General features: G+C 53.6%; 1 protein-coding gene across 1 annotated transcript in view; it reads right to left on the bottom strand.

Moving 5' to 3' along the window:
- Positions 1–200: 200 nt before the first annotated feature.
- LOC103610981 (D-3-phosphoglycerate dehydrogenase) overlaps positions 201–13,572 on the bottom strand; it is a 36,470-nt gene continuing 23,098 nt past the window's right edge. The window contains exons 6-12 of the mRNA XM_008595030.1: positions 9,119–9,251; positions 8,469–8,617; positions 6,730–6,882; positions 3,595–3,727; positions 2,334–2,464; positions 1,237–1,474; positions 201–459 (exon numbers count right to left, since the gene is read on the bottom strand). Coding sequence (XP_008593252.1) covers positions 305–459; positions 1,237–1,474; positions 2,334–2,464; positions 3,595–3,727; positions 6,730–6,882; positions 8,469–8,617; positions 9,119–9,251 — 1,092 coding nt within the window. The 3' untranslated portion in view covers positions 201–304. The remainder of the gene's footprint in view (positions 460–1,236; positions 1,475–2,333; positions 2,465–3,594; positions 3,728–6,729; positions 6,883–8,468; positions 8,618–9,118; positions 9,252–13,572) is intronic.

Here is a 13,572-nt window from a genome sequence, read left to right as displayed (position 1 = left end):
TCATCTTCAGAGCACCCACACCCAGGCCATTTGCCCATCCCAGTCTCCCTCCACACCCCCTACTCTCCGGTCACCAAAACCAAGTCCCAGGGCTGCTGTGGATGCCCTCTGGTGGCTCTTCAGGACAATGAACACAAAGATGAAGGGAGTTTGGGGTAGGCGCTTTATTAGATGGTTATGCTGTACTGCAGGGCTAGACGAGTCTGTGTCCAGCCCCAGGAATGTGGCTCTCCTCTCCCTCTTGATCACAGTGGGCAGGTTTCTTCACAAAAGCCCCAGAGGCTGGGACCAGTGAGCCCCAGGGTTAGAACTGGAACTGGAAGGCCTCGTTCACATGCTGCTTCCATGCTTCCAGGTTGGGCAGCAGGGAGGAGATGCCCATAACGTGCCAGGTCTCCCCATCTGACACCAGTGAGGTCTGGTAGGACAGCAGCCGCACACCTGCCTCTGCCAGGAGGCCTGCAAGCAGAAGAAACCCCCGGTTGGCATAGGGCATGGGGAGGAGGGGTGAGCAGCTGGGAGCAGAGTCGGAAGTCCTGGGCTTCTGTGATAAAGTTGCAATGCGGGAACAATGGCCTTGGAATCAGAGCTGAGATTAAGGGAACAGCAGGGCCATGAAGAGCTATAAGTAGCTCTTGACTTTTGCTGATTGCCAGTTTCATTCAGGCCAACAGCAAGGGAGAAAAGCAGGGGAAAGTGCCCTGGGCAACTAACAAAGGTGGTGAAATTAGGCCCTTCGGGGTCTGGGGACACACCATCTGCCATACCAGGATGTGTTCCAAAACCCCAGCAGCTTAGGCCCCAGGGAACTGGGGCAGGGCCAAGACACCCACGACCAATGGAGGGGATGTCCTGGCAGGCTCTGTGGCAGCCAGGCTGGCCACCAGGGCCTGTGGGCAGGGAGAAGGAAACCTGCCTTCAGTGGCCCTGAGCTCCTGGGGAACAACTCTGTGGTCCAGTCCACTTAACATGGTGGGTTAGTGATAGAGGCTCTGGTCCCACCCCTGCCTCAATGCTCTGTGACCTTAGATAAGGCATCTTCCCTCTCTGAACCCAGTATTCACCCCCTGAACATTCTGGAAACAGGAATGACAGATCCTTGGTATGGTGCAGACCCAGAGATGCCCTGAGAATTTGAGAGGGGCTGAAGGAGGCAGGAGGTCTACAGGGCCTAATCCCAGGGCAGATCCCACCCTGCAACAAGGGCACTGGCCAGCCCTCCAGGGCCCTACTCACCAAGCATGGTAGGCAGCATTGCAGGGTTGGAGGGCTGAGCCCGAAACATGAGCAGGGGCAGGCCCCTGCGGAGAGGCACTTCTGGCGTGAAGACAGCTCCATTGAGCGCCTGCAGCACAGGCGTGGTGCCCTGGACTGAGCCCACAGCCTGGTAGGGGGCGCCTTCCAGGGCCACGGTCAGAAAGCATTCCCCGCAGCCCTGCTCCTCTGTTGTGGCAGGGCTGTGGGAGGCAGTGACCTGCACAGAGAAGGCCAGAAAGAGCAGTCACTCCTCCTGGCATCCTGCCCACCCTCGCTCTTGGCCTCACCACCCATTTGTAGGCTCCAATCTGGCCAGTAGGCTCAGCAACTCAGGGCCAGGGGGAGAGGGCAAATGGGCTAAGCCTAGTGCCCCTGAACATCAGCTTCCTGGGACCATCAGTGATATCCCTAACGGGGAGCAAAGGGAGATCTGCCAGGCACAGGTGATGGCTTGGAGGGGAGGCTGGGGTTTGGGGAGAGGGAGGGAGGGTTCAGTGCTGGGGGGGGTCTCAGCTGACCCTCCTCCTCTGACACACTGCTTCTGTGGCCTCACTGGGGTGCGGGTGTAGGGGGAGGGTGGGGACATGGCAGCTTTATGCCTCTTCTGCCAGCGCTCCCAGCTGAGAAACACAGACTATGATCTAGAAAGGGAGCCAGAGGGGCAGCCACCCAAGGGAAGCCATGAGAGTCAGCAGAGGATGTGCTACCTGCTCCAGAGCTGGCAGGCTAATCAAGAACTTGGGTGCTGTGGTACAAGGAGCACTAGATAGAGGGCTGGAGGCCGCACGCTGGGCCACCCCCAAGCCCCCCAATCAATGCAGCCTGTGAGATGAGGGTATGGCTACCACTCCCCATTCAGAACACTTATGCACAAAGTGTCTTCATGAGCCAGGCTTGGAGGTAGGCAGTATCTCCACTTTGCAGATGAAGACATTATAGCTGCCTCTCACAGGCAGACAGGGTCAATGGCAGAACTTGCACCCAGGACTTTGCCCAATGAGTAGGATTGTTAAATGGCCTCTGGAAATGTGGGGGCAGAGCAGTGCTGACAGAGGGTATGGGGATGGGGGGCGCACATCAAGGCCAGCTTCTTTCACCAGCAGCTTGGCGTTCACCAAGTTCACATCCGCCTGCTTGGAAGCTTCTTTCAGGAGGCCCACAATGACTGCAGGGCCTAGGCAGTTTCCAGCATTCCTCAAGGCTGTTCCTGGCACAGAGAGCAACCACCATAAGGTCCCCGTTTGCTGAGCACTGCACAAGGGAGCAGGGGGTCACTGGCCCTAGCTCTGGGCTATGAGATCCTTGCTGTCCTGGGGACCCCATCCGCAGTCTGCAGTTCCTGGGCAGCTCCACTTCTCCTCCAGAGGGCTCAGAGCCAGCCAGGGAGCCCAGGACACTTTAGCCAGCCTGAGAAACTCCTCTTCAAAACTCTGCCCTACTCCACTGGCCACCCTGGCCTGCCTGTCATTCTCCCAGGGACGCTTAGAAAATTCCCCACTCCCACCCCTACCTGGCGAGGGTCTGAGTACCCTTGCCGGCCGCAGGAAGTGAAAGCAGAAAGGAGCAACTGAAGCAGCAGCTGCCCGGTCCCCTGCCTGGTTTCCTCCGGGGCCTGGGCACCCGGGCCAGTGGGGCTCTGTCCTTCCTGGTATTGCCAGTGCTCGGGGCCTAACCACTTTACCCCGCAATCTCTCCCTGGCAGTCAGTGGGGGAGGACAAGCCTCTACAGGGTGGTCACTCAGCCATGGCTGCCTGGTGTTGCATCTACTACAAAGGCGGCCAGAGCCTGCTCAGCAGCCCAAGGAGTGGACAGAGGGCTCTGCCCCCATTCCCACTCCATGGCTGAGCACACACCCCCGAGGACTGTAAGATTTGCCCATGAACCCACCTTGGTGTGTCACAGAGCACCCAATTTCCCCACTGCCTCATCCAGCGCATCCACCCCCTGATGCTCACTTTGTGTGAAGAAGAGAAAGTCATGCAGCAGGTAAGTGACAATGTCAAAGCCAAAATCAAACATCCTGTTACTTAATTTGGGACTCCCTCCACCCATTCTACGGCTCTTGCATGAAACTCCATCTCCTGTGGAGGTCTCTCTTGCACCCAAAACATGTACATCTTAAAAATACCGCATAAGCATGAATTATGAAAATCACCCCCACCCTCAGCAGTAAGTGAGCTATATTCAGAGCAGCATCCAAGTCACCTCTAAGTCTCTCACTAGCTCTGTGACCTGCAGCAGACACACCCAGCGGGAGAAAAGCCCATGCCCCTCTGTTCCCCTCCCTCTGCAGTGTCCCTAGCTCATCCTCCACCACAACCAAGATCCAGGCTCACCCTGTGTTACCACCTGGATGGTCCCCTTGGGAGATCCAGCCCAGGCTCGCATCAGTGTCCCCAGAGCTTCTGCCAGACCAATCCAAGGCTTAGTGTGTGGAGAGAAGGCACTGGTAAGGGCCTGGGCGTTCACCTGCAGAGAGAAAGTGGAGTAGGTCTGAGGTCAGGAAGAGGCAGGCCAGGCACACACCTGCCCGACTCAGATATTGTTGTGGAGACCCAGCTCCACATAGAGAGAAGGCATAGGGCCACCCATGCTTTGATGCCAGTTGGGTGACAACTTCCATCAGCCACCAACAAGACAATGACTTGTTCCTACAGATGAGGAGAGCCAGAGAGCCAGAAATGGACACAAAAGGCTAAAACCACTCAAAATTGCTAGAGGGGGGAAAAAAGTGGCCTTTCTCACCTCCTTGAATTGTGTCGGCCCTGGCACCCTCCATGGGAGACTTGGATTTTCTCTGCTGGGAAGGGTTTGGATAGCACAATACAAGGAGGTCTTTGACATAAAAAACATAGGGAGTCACAGATAATTGGATATAGAGTAGGGTGGCAGAATTTGTCTTCATTTTTTATTTTCTATCTTGTTTTTTTTTAAAGTGAGTGTTTACATTGTCACTAACCACTATGATCAATGATCACAATTTATAAAGCTGGATTCACATACTTTTGATGATCTTAGCTGAAGTCCGCCACTAGGCACACTGGGAAGCTGAGGGGGCAGAAGCCACGTATCCTCCTAAAGCTTTGACTCTAGGGTCTGGCTGGCTGGGCCCCCTCCCAGGGGCCCGATAACAAAGCCAGCTTGTTCTGGGCCAAAGTTTCTATTCTGTTTTGTGCTTCAACATGCTCTGGTTCTAAGTTAGGTATCTGGCCACTTTTAGTGAGGGAACTTTTAAAGAGAACCATCTAAGAAGGATTTAATTAGAAACCTGGGGTTTGATGCAAATCCAACAGGCACATTCAAGAAGTAATTAAAAGAAAACAGATTTTCTATTTGTTTTCAGAAAGATGTCATTGGAAAAATATTTAGAGAGGAAGAGAATCGCGGTGTTGCAAGTGATCGCTGAGGCAGGGCTTCACAGGAGTCCCTCTGTGTGGGAGGTGACCCAGCGAGGCCCTCTTGCCGCACCGCCTCCCTTTCTCCTCTCCAAGGGGACACAGAAAGGAAGAGCAGTGGGCCAGGAGGTGGAACCAGAGAACGACCAGCTGCTGGGAGGAGTGCCAGAGCGACAGCTGCTGGGCTGAACCTGCTCAGTGAGGAAGGCCCAGACGGCAGTCGCCTGTTTCTCTGTCCTCTGCGTGGGGCCCGCAGAGCCCAACCCTGCGAGGTGCTCTCCACAGGTCTGCCAAATAAAAACAAGGTTCTCTGTCTGCACTAGAAGACAGGTGGGAGGACGGCAGGGACGAGTCAGGTGCTTGTGGACACCAACCTGACCCTGATGTTATCTCGTGTCCCATGTAAGAACAGAATTGAAGTAGAAAAGAATTAAGGACAGAGATTCCCTACATGATAGAAATGTCTTTCTTTCCAAAGGCCTCCTTGAAGGCTATCAGCGCTTTGGATGAAGAGTAAAATTTGCCCAAGTTTAACTATTTTAATCAAGAGTTTTTACCTCCTAAGTAAGATGGGGACATTTTGTGGTCCTATTTGATGGAAGCTGTGTTAAGGAGTCCCCTTCAGGAGAAACCCTGGAATGCCACCTAATGACAATGTGAATAAATTGCAGAAACCTGCCTTCAGCAGGGGCTGAAAATATGGAGCAGCCCAGATGGATTGGCAGCGGTCACGGGCCCAACCTCAGCTCGAGTCACCGCCAGCACCGCCTGAGAGGAATGAACCTGCTCGGAAGCCTGGCAGGCACAAGACAAGTGAGAAAGTGTGCTCTGTCCTGAGCAGCCAACACAACACAGAGAGGACAGGGGACACGGACAGATCCTGCGGCCACTGCCATGCTCTCCAGGCCCTCCCGCATGTGGCCCCTGTGACAGCTGGCCCTGAGGAGCCCTGACTCCCAGCCCTAGTAGGGGGTGCTGGGCAGCAGTGGTACCCTGAGCTTTCTCAGGATGAGAGGGCAGGGCAGCTTGGAGAGCTGGGATACCAAACCAGAGGTGGGAGGCTGAACAAACATCCTGCCTTTCTCCTGCGAAAGTTCTGCCCTTGCCAGCGAAAACCTCTCCTCCCCAAACCCATTCACTGACTCCTTTACAATATTGACTACATATTGTAGGCTCACCCACATGAGCTGCAGAGAAGCTTAAATCATGGTTTTTTATCCTCAGAGACCTTAGAATTTAGATTAAGAAGAAAAAGATATAAACTCGTGGAACCTTAATAACAGGAGAGAATGTGGTTAAGTAGTCCAAGAATTGAGAAGGAGCTGGAAGGACCATGCAAGTCTTGGTAGACGAGGTGGTGTGCCCCTTGAAGGAGAGCTATGCCCTCCTTTTTAATCTCTGTCCCCAAGGGCTGTGACAGTACCTGGCACCCACTGGAACTTCAGGAATATCCGAAGACAGAACGAACGAGACAGGACTTGAAGTGTAAGCCAGGTTAGGCATGCAGGAGAAACATGCCAGGCAGGGCCCGGTGTGGGCAAAGACAAGTAGGGGTGTTCTGCCATGAATTGGGGAAAGCAAGGGGCCCGGCTGGCATGGAGGATTCATATCGGGAGGCGGGGAGAGCAGGCTGAGTGGGGCTAAGATGGACACGATGGAAAGGGTGCTCTGGGTGCTTAGGAGGGGCAAGCTCCCTACAGGGCCTTTCTACACAGGCAGTCCCCACCCCGGCCCACCCCCCACATCCAGTATTGTCAAGTAGCTCTCCTCCATTCCCAAACCATGGGGAGAACAAAAGAGCCTTTCTCTAGAGGCTAGGCCCTGGGAAGGGCCACAATCTCTGCGGCAAGGCCACAGTGTAGCAGGACTGAGCTGCTGCCAAGGCCTCAGCTATCAGGGCTGGAGATAAGGCAGCTCCTGCCAACCCCCCCATCCCCAGAGGGCCAACTCCTGCGCATTCCCTTATCTTCAGCTCCTGGACCCAATCCACTCCCCAGAGCCGTCACCATCCCCACAGATGCCCTCCAGCTTTCCTCCCTCTGGCTCTGGTCCCCAGCCCCATGTAGTGATACTTACAACCCCCGCTAGAGATTTCCCCTTCACCATGTCCACAAACTGGACAGCGACTTCCTCCCCGCAGCGACTCTGGGCCTCCCTGGTGCTGGCGCCCAGGTGGGGGCAGCTGATGACGTTCTCATGGTCCACTAAGGCTCGGTCCCGAGGTGGCTCCTGTCCAGAAAGAAACACCTCTAGGCTGGCTGCTGTGGACTGACCATACCCTAGGGCTGCCCCAGGGCATGAGTGGAGGAAGGCAGGAGTGATGCCACCTTCGACTTCTGTTTTGTCACAGTGGTCATTAGACTCAATAATCAGCTTCCTCATGAATGCTCCATTCCAGCAGAGTGGACAGAGCAGATCACAGAAACTGTGGACCAGATTCAAACCTCACCTCCACCTCTTACCACCTAGGTGCCTCAGGCAAACCTCAATCTCTAAGCCTCAGTTTCCTTATCTGTGAAATGGGTTAACACTATCTACCACAACATTATCGTGGGGATTACACACCTTCAACACAGGAGGCTCTCAACCAGGGGCAGCTGTTATTGTTATTGTTTTTTTCCCGTGAAACTCACTCCCTCTCCCCATCCATGCAGCACTTGCTGTTGCTGTGCCTTGCTGGGCTCCTAGCAGTGTCCTGCTCTCTGCAGGCATGCCACACAGGTATCTGCATCCTGGCTCTCAGCAGGACAGGCTGCCCCTGTGGCACCTCCAGCCCACCCTCCTGTGTCTCTTCCATGCCTCCTACTCCCTGAGCAGAACATTGCCCTTGGGAAGATGACCTAGGCTTCTTCTCTTCTGGCCATTCTCCCCAGGGCTCTGTTGGTCCCACTGAATTTTGAGCACGTAACCCTGTGCATTCTGGCCACATAGTAGCAAGTGGCACAAGAATGCTGAAGAGGCCAGAAGGCGCTGTGTTGGGGAGGAGAGTAATACAAAGAAGGGCAAGGCACGCCCCTGCCTCAAGGAGCTCATGGTCGAGTTAGAAAGACCACCAGGAGTGCAAACCAAAATGCACCGTGTGCCCTGGGCCGGAACCGACAATGAGTTGTTTCAGGGGCTCAGAGAGGACCCGTGACTCGCCAAGGCCACCCAGGAACCTGCAAACCACAACCGCCTAACCCAAAGTCCATGCTCTGTCCCGTGTCATGGGAGGAGCCCTGATGCGGGGACAGGATCGTTGAGGAGAGGGGCCAGTAGGAGTCAAGTGGAGATGCGCTCTTCTCCTTTTGATCTGAGGCTGAGCCTTTGTGCCTCCTGGGAGAGCAGCCCACCCTGAGGACCCTGCAGGAATAATGCCATTATCCTCGGGCTTCTGTCCCTCCCTGGGAGACAGGAAGGGAAAAGGAACTCAGTGGATATGGCGCAGAACAACTTCTTGGCAATGGGAATGCACTTCAATCAGGGACCTGTAAGAATAACCTAAACCCTTCTCTCTCTCTACCCCAAATCCCCGACCTCAGAACTGTCTTGCCGCTCTGTCTTCCCCTGCGTTATCCATATGGCAGCAGTCTGAGAAGACAGAGACTGGGAACTGGGTCCTATTTCAAACCTGACTGTTGCAGAAGACAACATGTCTGCCTCTGTGCTGAGCTCTTCCAGGGCCCCTCAGACCACACAATCTCCCCGCTTTATCATGGATGCTGGAGACAGTGAGCTGAAGGCCTCCTGTAGAATGCCGGGCTCTCCCTGCCACATGCCCTGCTGCCCCTCATCTCTCCCACCCTCCCCTGACAGCCAGGTGGCCGGGCACTCACTTCTGTAAACACGTCCAGTGCGGCCCCAGCACACTGCCCCGACTGCAGGGCCCGGAGCAGGGCGCCTTCGTCCACAATCCCTCCGCGGGCACAGTTCACCACACGCACCCCTTTCTTGCACTGGGCAAAGGTGCTGTCGTTCAGCAGCCCTGGAAAAAAGGGCAGACTCTTCCTGCTGTGGGAGGCCTGACCCCAGGCTCAGCACTGGATCCTGGGGGCCCTCCGTTCCCCAGAGGCCTCTCTTCCTGCTGCACAGCAGCCTCCTATTTCCCTCTCAGATGCTCTGGGACAAGAGTCCCTGTTCTGGATCTGGGCTAGACTCAGTTTAGAAACATCCTGGAAGTTCTTTAGTTATTATCACTTGGAGTGGATTTGGGGATCAGAAAGCCCTGCAGGAGTCCAGGAAGCATCCACTGGGGTCACTGGCTGCCCATGTGCCTGGTTCACCCAGACAGCTGTGCATTTCCAGCTAGCTCACCCTCCTCCATCCAATGCATGGGTGTCCAGCAAAGCAGCACCATGCTCTGTGGGGCCTGGGGGACCCCTCCCCACAGCTGGCCACCAGCATCTGCAGAAGACCCAGACTGAGGCCCCCCTCATTATCCGGTCAGAGGTTTCTGTGGCCAATCCACAAGGTAGGGCACACCTACCTGTGGTGGAGGGCAGGAGAGGTGTGTGCACAGTGATGAAGTCACAGAGAGGCCAGATCTCTGCCAGGGGCAGCTGCTGAACACCAAAGGAAGCCGAGACCTCTGGAGAAATGATGGGGTCGTACCCTATGGTCTGATCAGAAGCCAGAGAGAGGGGGGAAGTGTTATTATTAATGATCAGTATTGCTATTATTAATAACAACAACCATATATTGAGCATTTACCATATAACAAGCACCATGCTAAGCCTAATTTAATTCTCACGATACAATGAGGCTGGTACTATTCTGCCTGCTTTAGAGCTGAGGGAAGCAGAATACACACAAGTAGGAGGGGGCACAGCCAGAGTTCAAAGGGAGGTTTTTCTGCCCCCAAGCTCTAGCCACACACAGATGCAAGAGCAGCTCCTCTGTGGTTGGACAAGAGGGAGCTTGGAAGCCCTTAGAAAGCAGGAAGCCCTGGATGAGGGAGGACGGTCACATGGGAAGCAAAGATGTCGTCATAGGGTACAACCAGGAAAGGGAGGCGAGAGGGCGGCTGCAGCTGTGGGGCCCACAGGTCCAGGACACAGACAGGGGCACTAAGTACTTAAACAGAGAGAGGAGAAGGGTGACAGGGGAGCAGAGCAGGATCAGGAAAGAGACCAGGACTCACCACTGGGGAAGGGGTGAAATACTAGCGGTGACATGCCAGCAGGGGCAGTGTGGTCTCCCTTTTCGAGTTTTTTAAAATAAGGCTTAAAATGCATCTAGTCTTGGTATACTTGCATTTATTGCATAACTTGCAATAGTCTGCATAACTTGGAGGCTAAGATCACACAGAGGTGATCTGATGACTAATGGCAGATCCATGGCAGGTTTGATTGGGGTGGAGGCCAAGCACATCAAGAGGAGCAGAGTAAGACATAAAGGCATCACACCACGGATGGAGAAGCACAAGGAAGAAACTTGGTCCAGGCTGGCCAGGGAAGAGGTGGGGCCCCCAAAGCAGAGGGGCCTCCCCAAGGCTGCCGAGAAGGAAGAAAGGTTGACTCCTAGGAGATGGAGGCAGGTAGAAAATGGCGGGGTGTGAACTACATCCACTTCATGATATTGGCCAAAGGTCCCTGAACATTAGTGATGGGAAGAGAGAGAGCTGGGGAAGACAAAGCTCAGAAGGAAGGACATTTAGCTGATAAAAGCAAACATTTATTTAGCATCTACTATGTGCTGGGTGCTTTCATCTAATTCATACCTGATGGGTTAGGTACCATGTTTTCCCCACTTTACAGGTGAGGAAACTGAGGCAGAGAGGTTAAGTGATTTAGCCAAGGTCATGCAGCTAGCAACCGGCAGAGCTTGCACACATACCAGGTATCCTAACTCCAGAGCCTGCCTTCCTAGTGCCCACCCTCTAAGGAGTGGCTGGAGGCCTAGACAACAGAAGAGAAGAGGTGGGATAAGGGCAGAGGGGACAAGCATGGGGCCCAGTTGTCCCCTGAGGAGCAGTCACAAGGGACACAGCGACTGTCATGGAAGAGGGCAGCACTGTCCCTATGTCAGCACAGGGAAACCAAACAAGCCACTGCCTGCATGTGAGCCATCAGAGATGGAGTGGGAAGGCTCACAGCCCCAACTGAGAAGACAGAGTGGAGTGAGATGAAAACATCTCTCCTGTGTCTGAGACAGTCTGGGGTGCCAGTCACACAGGTCTCAGCAAGGATGATGCTTCAAAGGCTCCCAAGCCAGCACAAGCAGCTGGGCAGAGTCTGCAACCAGGCATGAAGGGTCTTCCTCTTGCAACAGCGAAGATCTATTTGCTTTCTTCCTGGTCTACCCAGGATGCCTTGCCATGCTCTCTCTGTGAGCTCAGCCCATGTCAGCAACACTGACTGGCGGGGAAGAGGTGTAGGAGCCACAAGAATCTCAAACGTAGTATCTTAGCCCGTTTGCTGTTGCTTGTAACAGAACACCTAAAACTGAGTAATGTATAAAGAAACAGAATTTATTTCTTACAGTTTTTAGAGGTTGGGAAGTCTGAGGTTTGGGGTGTGTATCTGGTGAGGGCCTTCTTGACGGGGACTCTCTGCAGAGTCCCAGGGCATTGCAGGGTATCACATGGCGAGGGGGCTGAGCACGCTAACGGGCTTACTTGCTCTCCTCATAAAGCCACCAGTGCCACTCCGGTGGTAACCCACTCATCCATTAACGTATTAATCCATTAACAAGGGCACACCCATCATGATCTAATCACCTGTTAAAGGTCCCACCTTTCAAATACCATATTGGGGATTAAACTTCAACATGACCTTTGGAGGGGGCAAACATTAAAACCACAGCAGATATCAACATCCTCAAGAAGCCAACTGAGCCAGCTGGGCCTGCAAGACCCAAGGTGTGCATCTGCACTAGGATCCCAGTCCTGAGTCCTGCACCTCAGTTGCTGCCAACTGTGTGTCAAGGCACACATCAGTACCCTTCTGACCTGGGTCCTCAACCCTAAATAAAGGGGGTGGGTGGGTGATTTCAGTCATCCCCTGTTCTAACATAACATTCAATAATTCAAAAATTGTTTGAAGGGAAATGTGCCTTAACCCTGAGAGGAAAATGTCCAGAGTTGGCCCAGGATTAGGCAAAAACAAATAGAAAGATCATACAACATAATACTTTGACAGCAGTTGTCTCTGGGTGGTGGAATTATTTTTCTCTTCTGTACTTTCCTGTGCTTTTAAGTTTTCTACTACTCTGTTCATGAATTCCTTTTGAAATTAGAGAAATTACAAGTTATTTTAGAATATCATGGAAAAGAGGACTTCTATTTCAAATTCAGAACTTCTAGGGATGAAACTGTGAATGGTTATTAATAAGGTAAAGCTTCTGGGTCAGTTTTCATCATTAACCTCGTGGAATCAGGGAAGGCAGGTGGCCCACCCCAAGTATCGGTGGAAGTTTAGGGGAAGATGCTGCCTTCCCCACACCCTATAAGGACCACCAACTCACAGAGCACCAGGGTAGGGGGTGCTTTCTCAGAATTGCCATTCCCCTCAGATATAACCCACTCATTTCTCGTGGGGAGAAGGAAATGTCCAGGGGAAGAGATAGAATCTCTGCCCTTATTCTTACAAGCCTTCTTTGTCTCTGGCTCTGAGGCTGGCTGGAACAATGGCCCTGTTCATCTCCAGTCCAGATGTACTTGTTCTCATGTGGCCTGGGGAGCAGAAAGGGACATCGACAGAGATCACAGAGCCGAGCCCGGCTGAGCGAGTTCACAGAGCCCTATCACCTGCTCTGCTCTCAGGAGTCAAGAACAGCTTGGGGCTGGCAGGAGGAAGGATCCCGCAGGCTGGGCTGAGACCAGCACCTGCTGGCAGGTGCCTGGGGTGAGAAGGCGGAGGATGGGGAGAGGAACAGATAAGCATCTAACGCAGTGGTCAGGGAGGCACTAACTCAGCTCTTCTCCCACAGAGAGTCAGTATCTCCCTCATCTGCAGACAACTTCAGGGAAAGAATTTGGCTGAGAAAATTCCTCTTCTCATTTTCCATTTGAGAGAAGCAGGGCAGAAAGGAGCTGAACTCAGCTAGGGGTTGCAGCAGTGGGAAGAATGATGTCAGGTCTGGGAGACACGTGCCTGCCCAGGGTCCTGGAGTGTCCTGAAAACTGTCAAATGTCCTCATATGCACAAGTTGGAGCACCTCTGGGTACACACCACTGCAGGACAATTCCCAGAAGGGAGCTTGGGGGAGAAGCATGAAGGGATTTGCCCACCTCAGTCCCAGCCCAGGACAGATTCCTGGTGTTGGGGCAACAGATTCCAAGCAGTACTTCAGGGTGTCTCCAAGCTGGTGTCACCTCTCAGGCAGCCCTGGGAGGCGGATCATGCTGGCTCCAGGGCCCTGCTGGCTCAGTAGAGGATTGAGGAGAATGAGGAGGCCCCTGGTGAAGAATCCTAATGGCCACCCACCCCTCTTTCTGCCCCATAGCCGAGTTTTGGGGCTGAGCATTGGAACTCTCCCTACTGCCGCAATGAAATCTCAAACAAAAACCCAATATAAAAACAGGTCAATCCAAAGCTGCAGAGCTGAAGGCCCAGAACCCCACCACCTGCTGCCTCCCTGGGCCCCCTCCTCACCCCGACCTGTGTTCCTAAGGCACTTTTCCAGAACCTGAGGCTCTGGGAAGAGGATGAAAATGACTGCTCTAGGGCAGTAAGAATTCCAGGTACCAGACTGAGAGGAAGGAGCTGCCTGACCTGGAGAGCTTTTGAGCTCGGAACAGCTGAGCACACTGACAGGGCAGCACCAGGGGCTGCTTAACTAATATGGGTCACGAATAAAGACAGTGGTGGTAACGGGCATGGAGCACCAGACTGGGAGTCAGGAGACCCAGAGTCTGAGCTGGATGCCACCATTTACTAGTCATATTATCTTGTGCATGCCATATAACCTTCTTGGTCCTCAGTTTTCTTTTCTGCAAAC

This window comes from Galeopterus variegatus, unplaced genomic scaffold (assembly GCF_000696425.1).
Source record: "Galeopterus variegatus unplaced genomic scaffold, G_variegatus-3.0.2 Scaffold12194, whole genome shotgun sequence".
NCBI lineage: Eukaryota > Metazoa > Chordata > Mammalia > Dermoptera > Cynocephalidae > Galeopterus > Galeopterus variegatus.
This window is presented reverse-complemented; position numbering and strand designations above follow the sequence as displayed.